Raw genomic sequence first — 24,814 nt, 5'->3', positions numbered from 1 at the left:
GGAACGACTTAAACACAATATATAATATTTGATTATGAACTCTATATGTTTTACTAGACAGACACGATTAGACACCGACCATTTGACTTTATAAGGGAGGGAGTGGGGTCTTTTTTAAGAAAAAAATATCCAGCACTTGGATTAAAAAAAATAAAAAATCTTGCCAACATTTTTCCAATAAAAAAAATTAAAAAAATCTAAAATAATTTGTCTACATTGTACATGAAAACAATAATCTGTTCCGCGTAGCGTTCAAAAAAAGAATCCTGGTCAACATAAAAAGACCAGACCCCCTTTTCATTTCTGTTATCTTATCAAGATATAGAAGAATGCAGTGCAATTAAAGTGCTCAAGATCAATTTGGTATTCGATGGTATCATATTTCTAACTATGAACTATGCCGAGCTTTAAAAAAATAAATGATAATATTAATCAGAAACCTCTAAATATTTTCGATACTAATACCTTTTTGCAATAAACAGGTCATGCTTTCTCTATTTGTCTGACTGTAGAATAATCTGTTGGACGTGTATAAATCAGCTGAAAACTGCATATTGTAGTTGTAATTCTCTTTGAACTAGCTTTCAGTAATTTATATATTAAGCTTTAATCGATACTTTATGAAATTTATTTGTTGGTTGTTTTGGTTTCATGTCGAATTCAGATTGATCTATACATTGTGTTATTGTTTTATATGTGTCTTCTCTATATTTTTCGGAGTATCGGATATATTACCCCTGTGTTTTCTCTATACTTGACTACATATAGCTACACACAGTTGAAGACCGTACGGTGACATGGCTGCTCACATCAGCGTCGTTTTGATCCGTGTTGGATATAGCTGCCTCAGTCGCAATCATACTAACTCCTGTTATATTAACATTGAGCAGTTTAGTTACAGTTATAAACATTTAATTTTAGTATTGATTAAAATAAGGATAATATTTTTAGATAGATACAACAAAAGAATTCAAGTGATCCGTAATTTGATTTCGTTTCGTTTCTTTTCTTTTCGTTTCGTTTCGTTTCGTTTCGTTTTTTTTTTTGGTTTGGTTTCGTTTCTTTTCGTTTTGTTTCGTTTCGTTTCGTTTCTTTTCTACTTCGTTTCGCACTTTATAGGCACCAAAAAGGAAAAAAATCAAAATCAAAAGCTCAAACACAACAAACGAATGAATAACAACTTTCATATTCCTGACTTTGTACAGGCATTTTTTAATGCTGAAATTGGTTGATTGAGCCTGGTTTTATAGCTGAATAAACCTCTCACTTGTATGAATGTCGCATCCATAGCAAGATTGTCCAATATCAGTAACAGTACATGTATAAAAAGTGGTATAATATAAAAAGAAGATGTGGTATTATTGCCAATGCGACAACTATCCACAAAAGACCAAAATGACACAAACATTAACAACTATAAGTAACCATACGGCCTTCAACAATGCGCAAAGCCCATACCGCATAGTCAGCTATTAAAGGGCCCGCTAAGACAATGTAAAACAATGCAAACGAGTAAACCCTACCCCTAACCTGGACAGTGGTATAACAGTACAACATAAGAACGAACTATAAAAATCAGTTGAAAAAGGCTTAACTCATCAGATAGACAAAAAATACAAGAAAGCTTTTGATTTTATAACATTTACGGCACAAACAAAAAACTTTAAAGAAAGATATGACACATTAACAAATTTTGGACAGTGAATAATAAGTGTTATCAATTAATGCAGGTGTTACTATGGCTCAGTTGGAAGAAAGATAAAATGTACACGACAGTAGGATATGCCTTACCACAAATAAACATAGATTTCCATTGTCCAGTTTTGTGACAGACAGCAAAAGGTGTTCCAATCATTTTTATACTTTTTGTACACGTATACTTCATGCCGCGTCCTACGTCTCTCGAAAGTCCAAATGGTTCGTCCAGTTCAGCATTTACAGCAAATGGTCTTCCAGTACAATCTAAAAAAAAATGTACAATTTTTTACAACGTATTTTTTTTGTATTCAATTATTTCACTAAGGCGTTATATTGATCTTAAATGATAAATTAATTTCCTATTTTTTGAACATCCTCAATAAAAACTATGGATTGTCACGGCTGGTAATCTACACACGCAGAACATTTGGTTCTGCAATGAAAACCGTGAGAGGATTTTCCGGTTGTGCTTGAGTGGAGCAATTGTAACCGCTTCGAAAGGTATATACATTTTTAAATCGCAATTTTCTTATTCGACTGATCCAAATATTAAAAATCGGAGAATGTTATGCTGTGGTGAATACTTGAACAAAGAGATAGATGTATCATTTACTGTTGTACGTGGAGTTGAACTCCTACAAAATCAGTTGCCGCACGAGAATTTGCCTAAAGAAGTGACATTTAAATTTTGAAATGGTTATAATTACAGACCCTCAAGTTCAAATTTACTTTTTATTTGGTCAATGGGTATGAATATCGTTTTGGGCGGTGTGTACGCTGTCCGGTGTTGATCGACATCTTAATAAATCTAAAAATCTCATATTTTCATTATGTCATGCGTGAGGGGATCGGTTCTGATTGAAGACATCGTGAATGCGTGAGAGGACGTGAAATCATAATATTATATCCAAACTGTTAGTCTTTGAAAGTTGCCTAAATGTGGTCAGATTGTTCATGAAAAAACACATTTTGTGCATAAACAAAATTAATGAGATAGAATTTTAAAATACATTGTGGGAAGATAGGTTTTACGAACAATAAAAGGAAAAAAATTGTCAACGATTTGTTTCTAGCTACAAATAAAAGTTAAAAAATTTCATATCAGCCCAGTATACATTTTTTACGAAAAGAGTTAACTCCCCTTGTATTGAGTATTTAAAAAAAAAGATGGATCGCGAAAATACAAATTTTGATATTTGTTTGAATAATTTGATATATACAATACATCACAAAGTTTCTGTATATGATAAACAGTCTAACCAATAAATTGCAAATATGTCTCCAATAAAGGCAACAGTAGTAAACCGTTGTCGAAATTCGTAAATTGATTGAGAAAAAACAAATTCGGACACAAACTAAAACTGAGGGAAACACGTCGAATATAAGAGGAAAATTACGACACAACACAAATCAACAACGGCCATTTTCCTGACTTGGCACAGGACATTTTAAGAAAAAATGATGGGAGGAACCCGGTTTTGTGGCATGCCAAACCTCCCGATTCTACGGCAATGGTAAATATATCATTTAAAGACAACATTACATGACAGGACTACAATACAAATAAATGAGAGAACATATAGGTCAGAGAAACACTCCAATTATAGCTAACAAAAGGTACCCGGTTTAAAAAAAAACTTATACGTCAGACGCGTCTTTCGTCCACACAAGGCTTACCAGTGACGCTCAGATGAAAAAAGTTCGAAAGTCAAGACAAGTACATTGAGGACCAAAAGTTCCAAGAAGTTGTGCCTAATACGGCTAGGGTTTCTGTCTGGAAAAAGAACGTCCTTGTTGTTTCGAATAATTCATAATTTTGCAACCAGTGATGTTTTATAAAATGACTATATAATAGATATACATGATAAAATCGAAGCGGTGACTAACTACACAATAAAAACGGATACATAAAACAACATAAACCAGCACATAAAAATTCACAGCCGAGTTTGCCAAAACCATAAACGCACAAAGTGACGTCACATATGAATTTCTTAAACAATATCCCAAAAATAGGATAGACAGAATTCAGGATTAGATTCGCAATACTGATATAAAATTTATCAATAACAATGAAAATAACAATATTAATTGATATCAAATTGTGGTAGTAAACTATACCGATTATTTGCCTAAATCCACAGATTTAGACACATGTTTGAAATTTATTGGTTAGACTTTTATTCATAAAAAGAAAACTTGGTGATTTATTGTTATTTCAAAATTCTATCTCATAATTTTTATTTTTGCACACAAATTTGTTTTTTCATAAACAATCTAACCATATTAAGGCAACTTTCGACGACTGATAGCTTGTATATAAAGATATGATTTCAATTCCCCTCACGCATTCACGATGTCCTCAATCAGAACCGATCCCCTCACGCATGACAAAATGAAAATATGAGGTTTTTAGATTTATTAAGATGTCGATCAACACCGGACAGCGTACACACCGCCCAAAACGATATTCATACCCAGTAAATAAACATGTATCTCTTTGTTCAAGTATTCACCACAGCATAGCATTCTCCGATTTTCAATATTTTTATCAGTCGAATAAGAAAATTGCGATTTAGAGATGTACATACCTTTTGAAGCGGTGACAATTACCCCACTCAAGCACAACCGGAAAATCCTCTCACGGTTTTCATTGCAGAACCAAATGTTCTGCGTGTGTAGATTACCAGCCGTGATTGTGCTATTTAAACATTACAACTTTTAATATACAATGAAATATGTTTCACTACCATGACTCATTTAACAGTTTGTTAAGCATCTACATTATATTAGTTTCCTAATAGTAGGTTACAACATATACAAAGATTTTTTTTCTGTAAACTGTAAATACGCATAATAATGTACTTATTCAAGAAATTAAAAAAAAATCAATAATACACAATTTTTAGAAGAGCATTAGTTACGGAACAAAACAATCTTTAAATACTGATAGGTCATGGAGCTTCTTTTCGAGATATTTTATTTTTAAATATGGCGGGAAAAGGCTGACTCGGACTTTTCCCTTATATTTGCATTGGTATTATTTGGTTCTCAAATTAAATAAAAAAAAAAAATCTGCTTAATAATTTGGAAAATGACCTTTTATGAGCTATTTAGTCTTTTATGTGGCAGAAAATTTGTCCTTGTATCGTATGGTAATAACACATGGAGCAGGAACATCTGACACAAAACCTCACCAACATACATCCATACATAGCCGAGTAAATAAAACAATTGAAAAATACTCTATATAAGGCCTAACAACAAAATATTTGGGTTCTAACTTATGAAATGTATCTCTTCTACCTGATACTTACACGCTATTACACATGTTATTACTTCTCCTTTCAAAACACATTTGTATCCCTCTGCACAAGTATGCGTAGAACATTTGCCAACTAAGTTCTGAATAACATAAATCCTTTTAAATGTTTTTGAAATGTTATAACTTTGAATAACAACTATCAAAAAACGTTTTGAAAATGTAGAAATTAGGCCGAAAATTCATACTGACTATAAGTAAGATTCTATATGTTAATTGACACCAAAATTTACTGTATAGCTAAACAGTTATACCTCAATTTAGAGAGAAAAAGGTGAAAATGTTCAGATTGAAACTGTTTAACTATGTAATTCCAACATAGTAGTTGTTATTTAAAAGAAACATTTATAATAAGAGTAAATGTCATTTGCAATGCAAAACAGATCTAGAAGAAGACTATTACTTACATTTTTCTATAACAAAGGAAAGGGCCCCAAAACATAACTAGCGTAAAACCATTCATACATGTTCTTTTTAAAAGATTTTTCGGATGAAATGGAACAAATTCTTGTACTACTCTATTTTAAAAATAAGATGTCAGGTAAACATGGTGAACATATTGTATTTTGATACAAAATATCAGATCAGAGTTTTTATGGTTTTAAAATTTTTTTGACAGTTTTAGGTTTTAGCATTTTTATGTCATACATGTGTACAATGTTTCAAAGCAAAAACTGAAATGATTAGATGTGTATGAATTGTTTATAAAGGAAGTAAGAAGGGCTATGAACGAAAGCAAAATAATTTCTCAAAATGTATTTTCATACATTTGAATAAATTGATTTAAAAGAATACTTGATATATAGTCAAAGTTTATGCAATTTTGTATATTATATTCTGATTATTTCCAGGAAAATTCCCCTGGCTCTGGGACAGTGAAGTATAGTTGTAACAAACAATCGTTAGATTAAAGAATATATTTGTTGTTAAAAAAAGAAAAAAAAAGAGGTTTAGCTAGCTATAAAACCAGGTATATATAATCCACCATTTTCTTCATAAGAAAATATCTCAACCATGTCAGGAACTTAACGGTTGTTATATATTCGTTTGATGTGTTTGAACGTTTGATTTTGCCATTTGACAAGGGACTTTCCGTTTTAAATTTCCCGCGGGGTTTTATTAAATTCATGATGTTACTTTTTAATAATATTACATAATCAGTGAACAGACTTACCTTTGACCACGAAGATATGTTGGACGAAAAGCATCCATGTTCTTGAACAAGTTCCACTTCCGAGTTTATATTTCCATTGATATCGCACATTTTCCAGTCACGCCTGTAACTAACGTTAGAACAAGTCGACGTTTTCATACATTCTTTGAGACAAGCTAGAAAACTAACTTTCAGTAATCTACGAAGTGCAGCGTGGTGATAACATTGTCCATAAGTTATCTCCCCTGGTGTTAGGATTTGCGGATTTTGACATTTGCTATCATCAGCGTCACAAACATCATCTAACGACCAAGAACATGTTAACATCACACTTTGTAAAAGCAACAATGACGTCACTTCCTTCATATCTATCTATTTCTTTGGGTGCATCACGCTGCAGTGTAATACGTCACATACATTACTCGACTATATTGCAATAGCTTCAAAACTAGAAATATTCAGAACAGTTGTTTTTAACTATAAACGGAAAAATCCAAAATAAAAGAGAATTTCATGAAAAAAAAAATTAATAATATATGAACTTGTATTTCCATATTGTATAAAGTTAGCAAATATAGGTTTTGTCGATATCTCAATTCGCTTTGGTGATGATTTGCCTTTTCTGTCCTTTTAAATTATAAATAATTTAGTTAAGTTCTCTTTCATCTCAATGCATCAATATGATTTGAAATCGAAGGATATTACATGTTTATTCATTGGAAAAAATAATATAAATGATATATGAAAGGAAAAGTTCTTGCTTTTTCGATCGACACTTTAGGGAGTATATACTTGACATAAACTTATCACATACTCGATAATCATTCATTTTGTTATGTTTTACTTCACATAAATATTTTTTATTGTTTTAATAATTTCATTTGTATATATCTAAAATTGTATACTATAATGTCCGTACAGAGTGACAAGGTTTCCGGTTGAGTCCTGCCTGGTTAGTGACCAGGCTAAAATATCGTTTTAAAAAGTTATCTTTGTAATAGCGGATGTAGTCGTCATTCTTTAACATATGATTTGTGAATGATGGATGTACAAATTTTACCAATTAAGAATTGAATGCTTCTTTTTGTAACTTCATTGAGGTGTAAAAGCGTTGACAGAGTACATTTTGTATGAAGCGCAGAAGCGCTTCATACTAAAAATGTGCGCACGGTCAACGCTTTTACAACGCTATGAAGTTACAAAAAGAAGCATTAAATATTTATAATTACATGTTTTTAGCAATGATCATGAAAACACGAATTTTATTACTGTTTTATTTAATACACCTGTGCACTTTATTGTGGGACCACGTGTTATCATGAATGAAAAGTTTTATTGAGCAATGCAATTGCTTACGGAATAACACGTGATGTGCAGTTAGCCAATCAGAATAAAGTATCATAATGAAACATACATCTAATGTAATTATTTCATCTTAAAATGTATTTCCCATACTTTTCAAATCATAAAACATAAACCAGACCCTCTACTAGAGTTGTAATATGGGTTCATAACAAAATAACGTCAGCCAATCAGAAGACGCGTTACATCCAAAATTATTAGAAGATAACATAACAATACCTGAGTAACACAACATTTACCTTATTATGAGTGATTATGTTTAAATGTGTATCTCGTTATTTATTACAAACGCACTACACGACAATTTGATTGACAATTGCAGTTCAATGCAGAAACATGACAAAATGAAATCACATAGCCCTATAGTTTATGGGGCACAATGTTCTTGTTATATCCACAATCCTTCTTGTTTTCGTTTGTTATGACGGTTAATAAATATTACCTACACGAATTGAAATCGATATTCAAACACTCTCTTGAAACCATGTGCCTTTGGTTTGTGTAAGGGTGTTTGAGCTGGCAAACAATTAAAGTTCCAGGCAAACGAAAAAAAAGCATAACAAAGAAAAATATGTCTGTGTTTTATAAATATTCGGATTATGCCGACTTATAGATCTGACTAAGTAATTTACAGATGTAAATTGGTTACATCATCGACAATTCAATCAAACAAACATTTTCAATTTTGCCAACCACCTTATAAATCTTCCAGCTGATTTTGTTCGGCATTGTTTTGAACAATAGGTGAATATTTTTAATTTGCTACATTTCTCAAAGTTTACGTTGAAGAATTATTTGCTTGACAAATGACACTGAAAACAAAATTTTAGAAATGAACAACTAAGGCTTGCAACTGTACTCCATTGAATTGGTATTGTTTTTTCTTTATTTTATGGACTTATAAAATATTTAAATCCAAGGAATTCATTACGTTTCTTGACGATGTTAAATATGATAGTGGTTTGGTGTCATTAATTCGCAGACGAGCATCCATGCCAACAATGACAGTATATTTCAAGCAGTAAAATTTATGTAGGAGTTACACATTTTAAATATGATAGTGTGTATAGAAATTTATAGAAAAAATATTTAAGTGGAGCTTTTGAGTTTTGCCATTTGCTTTGGGATTTTTTACTGGAGTTCGGTATTTTTGTTATATTTAACTGGTTAACATGTTTTAAGTAATCACTCCTTTCAAAATAACGTTGGCATTACATAATAGTGATTTACTGTAAAATAAACTATTAAGTCATGTAAAGTTTTTATTTAAAAGGAGTAAATGATACGTTGTATGTCAGAATTTTTTTTTCGAAATACTTGTACTGAGTTTTTCAGTGAAGATTTTTGTCATCCTTGCAAGCTTTTAAAAACGTACGGGATTGCTGTGATGCATAGCAGTCTTTCTGCGAGGAGTGGATGTTTTGTTTTTACTTAGAATAAATATCTTCAAACAACAGATCGACTTTGAAATTATTACACAAAAAAAAGGTTAACCTGACTGACACATACAAAACGGTGTTCAGATTCTCCATAATAAATTGATCTGATGCTCCTCTAACAAAAACATTTTTAAGTGATGACTTATATGTTATATCAATAACAAAAATTAGCTTCTTACGGAGCTTCTTGTACATTCTCTTGGTACTCTTTGCTTTATCATTGATCGAGATTGAAAAACTTGGTTAAGATCGCTAAAAGTCATTGCATGTACCATGATCTTCCCAATTTGTTGTTTTGTTTTAACTTTACAGATAAGGGTGAAGGTTTGGTACCATTTAAACGTTTAAACCCACTGCAATTGTTTGCACCTGTCTTAAGTCAGGAATCTCATGTTCAGTAGCTGTCGTTTGTTGATGTGTTTCATAAGTGTTTCTCGTTTCTCGTTTTTTATATAGATTAGACCGTTGGTTTTCCAGTTCGAATGGTTTTACACTTGTAATTTTTGGGGATCTTTATAGCTTGCTGTGTGATGTGAGCCAAGGCTCTGTGTTGAAGACCGTACTTTGACCTATAATGGTTTACTTTTATAAATTGTGACTTTGATGGAGAGTTGTCTCATTGGCACTCATACCACATCTTCTAATATATATGGTCTTTATTTTGAATTTCTCATGAACACATACTGTGTCTGTAATTGTATATGAAAATAGTTACTGTAATTATGAAATGGATTTCTTGTTATACTATAGGTAAGTAAGCAAATTTGACCTCCCCTAAGTCAGGAAGGTACATGGATGTTCGAAAATTCAACAAATGGTGAAGAAAAGGGAAAGGGAAGATGACTGGTAAATGTTTCAAGTACAATTCAGCAATGGTAAGTATATTATTTGTATAATGCGAGATTTTCTTTCTGTGTTGAAAACCATACCTTGTATGGAAAATTCATCCTACCCTGCTTTTCTCATCATTTAGCGTCCGTCGTCCGTTAACTTTTACAAAAATCCTCTCCTCTGAAACTACTGGGCTAAAATTAACCAAACTTGGCCACAATCATCATTGGGGTATCTAGTTAAACACAGCTATTTACTATTTAGACTCTATTACAACCAAAGGCCTCTTTAGAAGCTGCTGTGATAACTACAGACAAGATTAAAATTACTGTTGAAATGTCAAACAATATACGGCAAGTTTATGAATTTTTACAGTTGTATATGTAATTGATACTAAGCTACAAAAGGTCATGTTTTTCTCTGACTATTTATGACGTCTTTACACTAAATTCATTGGATGCTGGATGTGTACGGATTGATAGTTTAGTTTTAGATGCATGATTTTTCTATTAGTTGTTAGTGGCTTTGAACTAGCTGTCTGATAACTGCGAGTACTCTCAGATCTGTTCCTAGTGTCTTTTTGTTGTCGGGATGTTCAAGAACTCGGCCACGTCCAATTGTATTTTTGTCCATCTGATGAGTTAAACCTTGTTATATATTCCACTGCCCCAGGTAAGGGGAGGGTTGGAATCGTCCTTTGTTTATGTGTTACATATTGAATCATATTTGTTTGTCGTTATTTTTTTTTATATATATAAATAAGGCCTTTAGTTTTCTCGTTTAAATTGTTTTACATTGTCATATCGGGGCCTTTTATAGCTGACTATGCGGTATGGGCTTTGTTCATTTTTGAAGGCCGTACGGTGACCTATAGTTGTTAATGTCTGTGTCATGTTGGTCTCTTGTGGACAGTTGTCCCATTGGCAGTCATACCACATCTTCTTTTTTATAGTTGAAAATTTCATTCACCAGAAGATTTCAACATTGTTCCAGAATATCTCAACCGATACCAGAAAATCTCAACATGACATACTTTATAACATATTTAGCTTAATGAAATTTTATAAGTAAAGAAAAAGAACAAACTGTAATTTTATGTTCATAATGTTTTAGAAAAATACTAGTTTACTGATATATATGCTAGTTTATCAATGATATCACTGTCAATTTGTCAATAGCTGACTGCGCTGGCCACATTTACCTGCTGGAGAAAAATCATTACGATGTCATTTTAAATCATATTCATTTGTGTTATACACGAGATAAACTGTAATTCCAATATCTATGGCATGCCATTCTCCGATTTTACAAAAAACGCATTGATTTTCAGTAAATTGACGAAAAGTCGACCTACCCTGTGTTTATTTTGAATATTTTGAACCAGAAAAGCTCAACAGGAAGTGCCAGAATACTTTTTTCCGTCTCAACATTTGGTTGAGATTAGATGATTTACCAGGCGTGTAGTTGATGTTGAAGTGTATGGTTGTTATTGACATTGTTTATTGATCTATGAACTGTGTTTCTATCAAAAAATATAATGCTGCAGAATTATAATCAAATCAACAATTATGTTTGATGTACATAAATAATCTCATTTAAACAATCACATTGCAATATCGTTAAAACAATCGTGCAATACTAGGGATTTATTCATTTTTAAAGATACCAATTTTTGTAGATTAAGGTCATGTATTACAAAACTGTTTGTGAAATGTAATGTATATTTCCTCGACGTTGCCTGAACAAAATAAAATGCAAATAAAGTAAAAAAAAACAACTATGTTCAGTGAACATAAGATACTTAATTAACTATTGAACATGTCGCAGCTAGCGTCTTTCATCTTTGTTTGTAAGCAGTAACGTTGTAAAACCTCTATATATATATATATATTTAGAATTATATCATATTATAAAGTAGTGTTCTAAAATCTAAGAAATGACTACACCAGTAAACCCGACTTTTATTAAACATATGATTGTATGCGTATTATTATGATGTTAAATGGAATATATGCATATCCGTGTTGAAGACGGTACTTTGACCTATAATGGTTTACTTCTACAAATTGTGACTTTGATGGAGCACTCATACCACATCTTCTTATACATTTGTATCTATATATCGTTGCTAGTATAACATTTATTGGATATATACTTACAAGGAAATAAAATCATTTACAACCATGTACAGTATGGTAATTGACACTTTAGATTTAATCGATTTGTCAAATATGCTTTTCATTTCGATTTTATACGTGAATTTTCTACTAGAAAATATTGATCACTTTTTAGGACCGAAGTTGATTCATGTATCATGCTTTTTGCATGTTTCCATGATATCTGATCTTACAACCAGATTAAAAACTTCCAATATGTTTTTGAAATATGTTATAACGTTGTTTCTCAGGAAGGTTGGTTTATTTAAAAAAAAAGAAAAATATATTGTAAATGAAAGTCAAGTTATGACAACATAACATGAAAGTTTTAAATAATTTAGTAAAAACTGTCATGCAGTAATGAATTGTCAACGTTTGTCCTCCCTAAGCGTTCATAATATACATATGAATTCAAATGCAAAACCGTTTTATTGCAATTTATCTGTAAAAGAACATTGTAATAATTATTTTTCCAAGAAGATATATATTATTCACATATTTGTAAAAAAACAAAAGAAGGAAATAGCTTTCAAATGGCTTAATATCGGCTTCCAATAGTATAAAAAACAATAAAATATCGAACTCCAAGTAAAATTCAAAACGGAAAACTCTTTAAGGAATGACTGTAATATTGTTTCTGTCTATAATGAATAAACATAAAAAAAAATGTGGTGCATACTGAAAACTACGCGAGACCCACAGAATTATACTTATTACCGGGTTTGTACTAACATGAACAACACAACAGGTGCCTCACGTGGAACAGGATCTGTTAACCCTTCTGTAGCAGAAGAGATAACCCCCAGTTTTTAGTGGAGTTCATATTCCTCAGTCTTTAGATTTATATGATGTGTTTTTAAATTAATAAATCCTGCAAACAAACAACGTGTAATTAAAATTTTCTACGGCAGGCTGCATTTTATTTAAACTATATTTAAAAAAATTAAGATCATCTCAAAATGGTTTTTTTTTATTCTAAAAACAGTTGTTGGCATGACACGGGTTATGTTCTTCTCATATATGTTATGATGGTATGATACTAAACCCCTAACGGGAAGGATTGTGCCTGATGTTCATATGATGAAATCATAATCTTTCAGTCAGTTTAATTGAAGTCTGGAGCTGGCATGTCAGTTAACTGCTAGTAGTCTGTTGTTATTTATGTATTATTGTCATTTTGTTTATTTTCTTTGGTTACATCTTCTGACATCAGACTCGGATTTCTCTTGAACTGAATTTTAATGTGCGTATTGTTATGCGTTTACTTTACTACATTGGTTAGAGGTATAGGGGGAGGGTTGAGATCTCACAAACATGTTTAACCCCGCCGCATTTTTGCGCCTGTCCCAAGTCAGGAGCCTCTGGCCTTTGTTAGTCTTGTATTATTTTAATTTTAGTTTCTTGTGTACAATTTGGAAATTAGTATGGCGTTCATTATCACTGGACTAGTATATATTTGTTTAGGGGCCAGCTGAAGGACGCCTCCGGGTGCGGGAATTTCTCGCTACATTGAAGACCTGTTGGTGACCCTCTGCTGTTGTTTTTTATTTGGTCGGGTTGTTGTCTCTTTGACACATTCCCCATTTCCATTCTCAATTTTATTTATCTTGAGAAATGTGAACTTTTATAAATAAATGACACGAAATAGTAAACATGCATTATGTTCATGAGGAACAAATGGTAGATGTATTTGGCCCATTGGGTACGAAATGGTTTTTATCATGGATACGTAATGGTAAATGTTGGGTACGAAATGGCAATTTTGGGTACGAAATGACAGAGGTACGAAATGGTCAAGGGACGAAATGACTTGTTACCGTTTTGTTCACACATGTTTGTCTGTTGGTCTCTTTCTTTATAGTCTTGACGTTGTCAGTTTATTTTCGAATTATGAGTTTGAACGTCCTTTTGGTATCTTTCACTTCTCTGGTAAAACATACCACCTTGTGAATGTTTGGCATTATATATTTTTTATTTAACTTGTACAATTTATATAAACAAAAATGTTGTTTCTGTAAGCATATAACTACAAAACTACACAGAATTACATGTTTAAAACACGAATTACCTGATTAGTAAATAGTAGTAAACGAAGGAAATTTTTTCGATGAATGTATTTTATTGAGGTCATCATCAATTACCTGAATGAGTAATTCGTAAGACGTAATTTTATATTTTAAAAATAAAAAAAATAACAGTCTAACATTTTACTTTGGTTACGTTCATTGCCTTTTTTTACTTAAAGTATCCTTATTAGAATTTGTACTTTTTATCCACATGAACAATAATTTTAATTCTTGAAACCTTTAATACTTTATTTATTTTATAAGGTTGTGTAGATAGTGAAGTAAGTTTTTGGTTCCAGAAAAGTAGGAAGCAATTTGGCTCTTAAAGTTTAACAGTTGTATGTCTTGTACAATCACCACATTGAACAAATGTGTTTGTTTATTTGTCCATATTGTATTTACAATAGTATTGATTTGCCTTTCCAAATAAAAGGTTACATTACACCTTTTATAATTATTTATAATTAAACAAGTGAAAGGTTGTTTTAGTATTTTAACGCGTCAAAGTGTATTTAGATCTCAAAGACGTGAAAATTTTATCCTTCAACTCTGAAAGATTTCTGCACGAATGATTTGGCAGCTCGTACTGTAAATTAGAAATAAGGTTTTTCACATTGAATGGCGATTTAAATGATGAATTTCACTTGTTATCATCAGTATGAATAAATCATTTTGTTTCGTATTTAGAATGTTTAATCGTGACAAAAACAAAAGGACATAGCATAGCAACGAGCTTTGAAGGATAATGGCATTTAACGTCATCTACTATTAAATGTTCATCAGCATTTTCTCTGTCATGTTTATTTCCTTGTGTTGGTTGACTGCAATGAAAAAAGAAACGTTATTGCTTGTTTTACTCAATGTGATGTCAATGTCGTCTTGGTCATTGAATGATATTTGTAACACTGATGACATTGACTGTCAAGATTCACAAATATCTAAACCAGGGGAGATAATTTACGGACAATGTTACCGCAACGCTGCACTTCGTAGATTACTGAAAGTCAGTTTTCTAACATGTCTTAAAGAATGTATGAAAACATCAACTTGCTTTCATGTTAGTTATAGACGTGGCTGGAAAATGTGTGATATAAATGGAAATCTAAACTCGGATGTAAAACTGGTACAGGAACACGGATGTTTTTCATCGAATATAAGTTCATGGTCTAGGGTAAATATGTACAAAGCATTTAGGATATACAAAGTTTCACTAATTACTTAGAGATCCATACAACAGAAAAAGATGAATATTTTTTTTTTTATCTCTCTGATTACAGGCAACCAGGTAACTCAAAGCAATACAGTACACCTTTGAAAGCTTAAGTGTTTTTAAGGATAACAAAGATCAACATTGCACATGCAGCATCTGGCTTCAAAATAATTATTGTCTTGAATATGTATTTAGTTTACCACTGGACATATAACAGCCATTCATCCGATCATCAAATATAATGTTTAAAGAGTTCCTATTGTCTGAAAATGCATGTATAAAAAAACTAGAGATTAATATAAATCAATTAAAATGACTGCAAACTTACAAACAAAAGGTAAGAGTATCGAATCAATTTACTTTGAACCATAGGTCGGTTTCTTCCTATGGAGTATCGTGTAAACATGGTATATTATGGGAACTTGACCTGTTGTTAATACTTAGTAACCTCCCTAGCTTTTCGTTTCATTTTCTCTTAAAGATACCGAGCAACTAATATACAATATTGGCTGAAGATTGATTTGAGTCCGGCAAGTGTAGTTTAAAAGAGTTTTAATGTTCCCTTTGGGTGCTACTGTGTCATGGCCCAATAAAGACAACATGGAAATATAATTCTTATATGATTTGCATATCTATAAATACTTGAATTGGATTGGTCAATTATAATTTTTCTCTTGGTTTACACTTCGAAAAACCATGTTTCCGAAACTACTTTCGTAACCTTCCCTGTGATCTATTCATGCGCGATACACATGCATGTAGGGATCCCAAGAATTCCAGCTAATTGAGATTAAAAAACAAATACATGACAGTTGTTTCTATGCATATATCACAAAAAGAATTAACGCGGTAAAGCTTCGAAAATGTATAAAATTAAAATTAAATAAAATTTCGCGAAATTTCACTAACGACTTGGCGAATTTACGTCATGGCAAAACACCACGTCACGAATGAAAACGTTCAAGGGAAAGATTATTTCGTTACTTGTTCGCTTCAAATGCGGATAATATCTTATTATAATGGAGTTTTTGAGGTAGGTGCTTTTCATTTTAAATTCTGTTGCATATATCGAACATTTTTGGATTTTAGAAATTAGATATAGGAAGATGTGGTGTGAGTGCCAATGAGACAACTCTCCATACAAATTACAATTTAAAAAGTAAACCATTATAGGTTAAAGTACGGCCTTCAACACGGAGCCTAGGCTCACACCGAACAACAAGCTATAAAGGGCCCCAAAATTACTAGTGTAAACCATTCAAACGGGAAAACCAACGGTCTAATCTATATAAACAAAACGAGAAACGAGAAACACGTATATTACATAAACAAACGACAACTACTGTACATCAGATTCCTGACTTAGGACAGGTGCAAACATTTGCAGCGAGAAAGCCAATCAATATGGCGGCCAACTCCTTAGTCCTGATCTGTCAACTTGATGGTTATTATAGTAGCCATTCCACAAAAAACTTAATAAAAAATCGGGAATATTTGGCTAAACAATTATAACGATTAAACACATTCTTTTTAGAGGTTATTGATGTGTAAACCTAGAAAATCGCCCCGGTTTGCACATCAATAACCTCTAGAAAAATGTGTTTAATCCTATAAATGATTTTGTAAAGTAGAAGTTTATGCTTAATCCATTGGAATAACAATTATAACAATGAAACTACAAATCACATTGATAACGATATTTGAATACACCGAAGTGAAGTATAATATATGCTTAGTAGTTTCAAAACGATCCAATGTGTTAATTTAGTTTCTCCCTTGCTTAAGCTTGACAGATATACTTCTTGCTCCTTGATGAATCTGAATTTGACTGTATTAACTTATCCAGCAAAATACTGTGGTCTATCCATATTTTAATTCATTCTTTGAAACAAAATTGTATAATTTGCTACATGCATTAATATCCTATGTGTCTCACAGACAAACAACATTTCTTCCATTCATTTTGTATCAGAAATCAAGCGGCATCTTCATTTTTGTCACTTACGATCATTCCCAATTTTAACTTGTTTGTATCTCAAAAACGGGCAAAATTAATAGCTTATTTTTTCCTAATTTTAAATTAATGAACACGATAGATTAAGGTGGTATGGGAGTCTAAAACAAAAATGATAGAATTTGTTCATACTTTGCCAAAATGTAGTGTCTATTGATATATGCTGAAAAATATAATAAAAATGATAGGTCACCGCGCATTTTCTCAAGCTACAGGGCGTGACAAAATGACTCATTTTGTATGGATTATACAGGAACAAACACCATTTTGTGATTAGAAACTAAACAAAATGATAGAATTGTTAAATACTTAAGAAAAAGATAGCTTTCAGACAATGCTTTTAGAATATCAAAAGAAAAGATAGGGTCACCGTACATTTTTCCCCGCTAAAATACAAAATAGGAAAATTCCATGTAGAATCCTTCAGAAAACGCACTGTTTTAGAGTTACCTCCCCTTAAAATGCCAATTAATTAATTTTTTTAAAAACAACCAAAAATAATCAACATTCGCAAAAATATTAATATTGATAAGTTATGTTCTTATAAATTGGTTCTTTTAAATGAAAATTCACGTTAAATATCTGCATTCCTGCATCAAATTTTCCTAACTCGATAGAAAATCTGGACCTTTGGTTCTCTGTTTTTTACAATCCAAGATGGAGGAAGACACCCATACCACCTTAAAAGGGCGTCAATTGTAATTTTTTTTTTAATTTGCAATCTAGTAAATTTACTGTGGATTCGTTTATTTTCGTGTGTATCAATTTTCGTAGATTGAGGTACACATGCATTTCTTGGGATTTTTGATTTCGTTGTCTTGCAAATCTCTGCATAAAAAGCCTATATAAGAAATGTAATTTGTTGTACATTTGAATTAATGTTCGTCTGTGCCCAAGAAACCAACGAAAATTGGTATCCAACGAATAAATCCACAGCACTTGTATATTTGCTAAAGCGATTCATCCTACATGTGCATCAACTCTCTTACATGCAAATTCATACCAGGTAAGACAAATATAATTAGTCGGCGTCAGTAAACTAATGTACCTGTCATTAAAACTATTACAGAATTTTCTGCATTGCAATCACCTTTAAGAAAGAACAAATTCGGACGGACACGGAATAAGAAGAACAACTTGTTTTGACACTTTTAATTATTTATTCATTTCAGGCCCTAATAGGCAAATGTGCAAGACACAATTGTGCAGAAGGACACAAATGTGTTTTGATAGAAGATAAAACAACATGTGAATTAGCATGTAAGTTTAAAAACAGTTTAAAAAAGATTACAGAGATCTATCACGTTTACTATTACTTTAATTCTTAAATTTTACAGCAATACAACAAAAAACTAAATGAAATGGGATTCAGTAAGCTTGATATATATCTAAGATAGCTGCATAGTTTGATGAAAATCCAAGTTGATTTGAAAAAGTTATAAAAAAAATTAAAGTGTACTATCTCTATTTTGTCCGAATTGCAAGTCCTAGCTTTTTTTACCAAGATTACTTTAATTCTTAAATTTTACAGCAAATCAACAAAAAACTAAATGAAATGGGATTCAGTAAGCTTGATATATATGTAAGATAGCTGCATAGTTTGATGAAAATCAAAGCTGATTTGAAAAAGTTATTAAAAAGATTAAAGTGTACTATCTCTATTTTGTCCGAATTGCAAGTCCTAGCTTTTTTTTACCAAGATTACTTTAATTCTTAAATTTTACAGCAATACAACAAAAAACTAAATGAAATGGGATTCAGTAAGCTTGATATATATGTAAGATAGCTGCATAGTTTGATGAAAATCAAAGTTGATTTGAAAAAGTTATTAAAAAGATTAAAGTGTACTATCTCTATTTTGGTCGAATTGCAAATCCTAGCTTTTTTTTACCAAGATTACTTTAATTCTTAAATTTTACAGCAATACAACAAAAAACTAAATGAAATGGGATTCAGTAAGCTTGATATATATCTAAGATAGCTGCATAGTTTGATGAAAATCCAAGTTGATTTTAAAAAGTTATTAAAAAAATTAAAGATGCCTATCTGAATTTTGATATAATAATTTTTATTTTTACATATTGTAAAATTAAATTCTATCATTTCACAGCAATAAATCAAACTACCTTATAAGCTTGAATTTTGTAATATCAATATTTAATTTAGTTAGATGGGCTGATTTACACCAGTCAAAACTAAACTTGAAGGTCAAGACTAGTTGAGACAGGTCGAGACTGGTTGAGACTGAGTCGAGACTAGTCAAGACAGGTCGAGACAGGTCGAGCCTTGGTCAAGACCATTTCAGACTACACAAAGATCATCAAGTACTGAATCAGACTAATTAAGTAAAGTCGAGACCTAGTCGAGTACACTTAAGTACAGTTAAGTACAGTCGAGAAAATGTCGAGACTAGTCGAGTAAAATGTGTGCTCGATTTTACTGGTCGAGCACAAAAACTGGTCAATTCAGACTCTGAGCAGTTTGTAGTGTTAGTTTCCAATTTTCAGTGTTTGTTTTTCTGTTAAGTCAATCTCTGTGTTATTGTCAATTCATTGTCTGTTATTTTCCATTATCAGTGTGTATTTTTCAATTTTGATAGCGTATTTTTCAATTCTCAGTGTGTATTTTTCAGTTTAAATATTATCAGTTTGCACTTTTGAAATCTTAGTGTTTAATTGTTTAAACATGTTATACAAATTTCGTAAACACATTTTTATGGAGAACGGCTTGCCATAAATATAGATTATGTGTTCATATGATCATCGTATACCATGTACAAGTAAATGAATATGCAAAATCAGGCAATGTTACCTTTCAATATACGTATTTTCTTTGCATCAAAGAAAGGTCCAAATGACCTGTTAAAAGTATTAAATGCAAAAGAGGAACGAAAGATACCAGAGGGACAGTCAAACTCATAGATCGAAAACAAACAGACAACGCCATGGGCCAAAAAAAAAAGAAGACACACAGACAAACAATAGTACAGATGACACAACATAGAAAACTAAATACTAAGCAACATGAACCCCATCAATAACTGGGGGTGATCTCAGGTGCTCCGGAAGGGTAAGCAGATCCTGCTCCACATGTGATACCTGTCTAGTTGCTCATGTAATTACAAATCCGGTAAATAGTCTTATTCGGTAGGTCACATTCATGAAAAGGGAAGGGTATTGTAGTTACGACATAAGGAACGTATCTGATATCATCTGTGAAACTAATACACTACTTTACAAGATGAAAATTAATAGTAGCAATATATGTAAATTGTGCAAAGAAGAACAAGAGATCATAGCACATCATATTGTCTCCATTTTCTGGCATGAACTAAACAACTGCATTTTTAAACTGACAAATATTAAACTGCCTTTGTGAAAATTAAGATTATTCTACTTAGTAACTTTGAAAATATCAATTTTAACTTTGTAAGAAATAAGATTTTTTTGCTTACAAATATTATATTTACCTAACAAAATTACAAGAAATATTGCAAAATGTATATGCTTTTAAAAAATATTTAAAGGAACACATGAACTTAAAAAAGTACATGTCATTTAAAAACCACTCCACTCGTAAGAAGAATTTAACAAATAATGATTCCCTGGATCCCGATTATAGGCTTACTAATAAATGTCTGTTTTGGTCGATCAATCTGAACACCACAGTTAGATATTCAAAATCGAATCAAAATTCCCTCTTTATAAGATATGTATGCATGTTAAACCCAATTGTATACCATTATATTCTCCAATGTTGTTTTTGATTTGAAACTTCCTTGCTGGGAATATGCCACTATGTATATCTTTGTTCATACATGTTGTGTTAGTCTATTTGTGATAATAAAGTTAATTCATTAATTAAAGAAATGAATTTTAGATTGTATCGGAAATCCTAATGTCCCCAATGCTCTATTGAATGAACCATTTGGACTTTCAAGAGACCTGGGCCACGGCATTATGTATAAGTGTATGAAAGGAATGAAAATATCTGGGAAACCTTTTGCTGTCTGTCGTGAAACAGGAAAATGGAAATCTATATTTATCTGTGGTAAGACATTTACTCTATAAATTTAGCTGACATTTTTTACCGATATTTTAGTCTCAACAATTGATCTAGAAAAGACAAATAAAGGTAGCAAACAAAAATAGCACGAAATCAACAACATTGGCATAATGTATTTTGGATAAAGAGGGAGGGCAAAACAAATTGTTCTGTCACCGAATATATGTGAAAAAGTATGATCGAAAATCACGTGACGAAAATACCGAACTACAATTTAATCCAAAAAGGGGGAGGTCCATAACACCTGACAAAATCAGATGTTATCACGTGGTCGTCGACAGAAATGAAGTTACGATACCAAAGGTGATAGAAATGCAGGTTCAAGTAGGTCAATCTCTTTATCCTTCAGAGTTAATTCTGTAATTGCATTTGTTATTTAAGGATTGACTGTAATATTTATTTTATTTTAGGGTAATTTTAAAGTGTGCACCAAATTTTTGATGTTATTTCGAATAGACAGAAAAAATATTCCTTATAATGTAATTCTCAATTTCATTTTAAGCCGAATTAAATAATGAAAAACGTTGACGACGTCACGGTCACATGAGAAAATAATGTATATGAGCTGATCGACAAAACATTGTCAGCCAATCAGGAGACGCGTTACATCCAAAATTAGATTGTAAGGTATTGTCTGGTATACTGATAAATATCCAAAACCTCTCCATCTGAAGTAGATACCTGTAATGTGTGAAATATAGTTTAGATATTCCGGGCAAAACATTAAATGAACTTGTTATATGTATTATACCAGAATGAAAATTCAGTTAAGGTATGGTATTATATATTTGTTTCTTCTCAGAAATACAATGTGAGAACGGATGGATAGTATTTGGTGGCCATTGTTATTACATCGGACCTGATAAAAAAACGTGGGAAGATTCTGAGGTAAGTGGCATATGGTAGAAAATTTTACACTACTTTGAGTAACGATAATATGAACAGTACATAGCCCTACTTAACATGTATAAAAATTACGTTGAGGAATTAGATGTTAAGCTATGCAAGTTGTATTAGTCTGCGAAACTAAATGAAATTTCAGCAAGGTGTAAATTAATTACGATTTTGATCACCTATGTGTTCTTCACATATGTCATACCTACAACACGCTTATTAGCGTATTAATTGGTTGATTGATTCATTGATTCGTGTTTATACGACACTCGAAGAACTTTTGGCTACTTCTTTGTGCTCAATTTTTTATTGGTGAATGAAGCCGGATTGCCTGGAAAAAATCTGACAATCCTTGCATTTATTACAGTTAATGATTTTGAAACAAGTATTTTTTAGTCCAAAGATGGACAATTGTCTGTTTTCAGGTAATTTGAAACCAAATGATACCACTCGCCACCGCCTGTTTAGCACACACACATACACCAACATTAAATGATCGGTTCCATAATTTTCTCTACGAAACTGATTAGTTCAAGGTGGCATGGTAGTACTTACTGGGTCATACGGATAAGCATAGCCTATAAAAAATGTTCACCACATTCTTTCAATGAACAGAACTTATATACACAGTTAACTGAAATACTTTTATTATGATATTCAGAAACAAATTTGAATATGTATCTGTATTAGCCCCAGTAGTGTTTCTATGTATTTTATCATGCACTGAATACAACATAAAAACATAATAAAACATCTATATGTAAAAATATTTCATATTTTTCTACACCTGGTTCAGCCCAAAGCTTGGGAAAAATATGCTCAGTAGAACCTGTTTTTTTAGAGTGCTCTGATACATTGACCTAAATAATGTACATAAAAAGCAACACAGTTTCCGAAGGGTAAATACTACCGTGCTTCCTTCAAAGCCAAAATACTTTTAAACATATCTCATAACTTGCATATATGTACAAACATTTGTAATTATTTAAGGAGGTGACAATCGTGCATTATTTTTAATGATAATATTGTTGTGTATTTACTCTTTTTACGTTTTTGTAACAAGTGAAAATAGTTTTATATGAAATTATCAGATTTTTATTCAATCATTGGCATATTAGAAATGCGTTTTTTTTTAAATAGTCTTTTTGCAATTCAAGCACAAATTGTTTTCATTTCTTAATCGAAAACATGTGCTCGATTGAAACAATGAACTGCTGCCTATGAAAATCATAATACGTTTAAAGTGTTTAGCAAGCGTTTCAGTATTTGTAATGAATATTGATATCAAACTTTTTAAAATATAATGTCTTTTTGTCTCAATGAAGGTATTAGCACATTTCCTAATCTATTTTGAACGTTACCAAACACATTTACCGTACACATTTACGGTTTTCTATAGCAATGCATCGTTCTCCAGGCCAATTGATATTTTTGATTAGAGCAACTGATAAATTGTTGATTTATCTTAACTTGAATATGCACATGCTTAAATTTCTAGCATATTAACAAAGTTACGGGTATCTTTACAATTCTTACCAAATATGATACCACTATCGTAATATTTCAATTACGCTTTTTTTGTTGATTTCTATTTTTTCTCATTACAATGATTCATATGTGTATAACAAATAGTGCTTTTACAAAAAGAATTATACCATATTATTAAAAAGTCATAATTTTAAGACTGAAAACGTCCATCATCTGGATGTGCTGTGCATGTACCTTAAATTATGCCTACATATTTCCTTAAATGATTTTGGAAGATCTCTTGTGTAATACGTAAAATATAGTGCAAGTGTAAACTTTGATGTGGCAATTTTGATAAACAGATGACACACATATCGAGGCGACTTTATCGTTTCAGACTGATTGCCAGAGGAAAGGTTCTCACTTGGTTAAAATAGATGATGCATCTGAAAATATCTGGCTGCAAAATGTTATGATTGGTGAGTATACACTCGTAATGATCGATGTATAACTTGGTATATTGTGTATCTGATTTAGAAGAGTGTGTGTAAACCGCTGGATGACTTTTGGATATTTTATTCCTTGAACTGCTGTTGCATCCTTTCATTCAATCGATCGTGACTGTTTATATTTCTTTATTATTTACCTTATTCCTTTGTTATATTTTCAATCATGGCGATTACTAAGGATAATAAAAAAAAGTAATTCATATACTCTGGAGATCATGAAAACACTTTGGTTTACTTAATTGTCCATGCTTCGGATGAAGCGATCTCGAGAGCATGACAAGAATAATGTTTATTTATTTATTTATTTTTTTCAATTAGAAGAACCCGATTGGTATATTCAGTCTCGTACATTAGTTGGATACATAGTGTTGCTGATCAATTTTGCTGGTTACGGGTTCAATTATAATTTTCAAGATAATAGGAAGATACAAAGTAACAAATAAAACAAGCATGATTTACAGCACCAAACGTCAACGTCTGAATTGTAGGCTCACGATATAGATATAAGAAGATGTGGTATGAGTGCCAATGAGACAACCCTCTATCCAAGTCACAATTTGAAAAAAGTAAACCATTAAAGGTCAAAGTACGGTCTTCAAAACGGAACCTTGTTATATAAGTTATGCAT

General features: G+C 31.6%; 1 protein-coding gene across 1 annotated transcript in view; it reads right to left on the bottom strand.

Annotated features, from left to right (window-relative positions):
- Positions 1–22,741: 22,741 nt before the first annotated feature.
- LOC143050745 (uncharacterized) overlaps positions 22,742–24,814 on the bottom strand; it is a 32,049-nt gene continuing 29,976 nt past the window's right edge. The window contains exon 7 of the mRNA XM_076223864.1: positions 22,742–22,788. Coding sequence (XP_076079979.1) covers positions 22,742–22,788 — 47 coding nt within the window. The remainder of the gene's footprint in view (positions 22,789–24,814) is intronic.

This window comes from Mytilus galloprovincialis, chromosome 11 (genome assembly GCF_965363235.1).
Source record: "Mytilus galloprovincialis chromosome 11, xbMytGall1.hap1.1, whole genome shotgun sequence".
Taxonomy (NCBI): domain Eukaryota; kingdom Metazoa; phylum Mollusca; class Bivalvia; order Mytilida; family Mytilidae; genus Mytilus; species Mytilus galloprovincialis.
The sequence above is the reverse complement of the archived record's forward strand: the minus strand, read 5'-3'. Positions and strand labels throughout refer to the sequence as shown.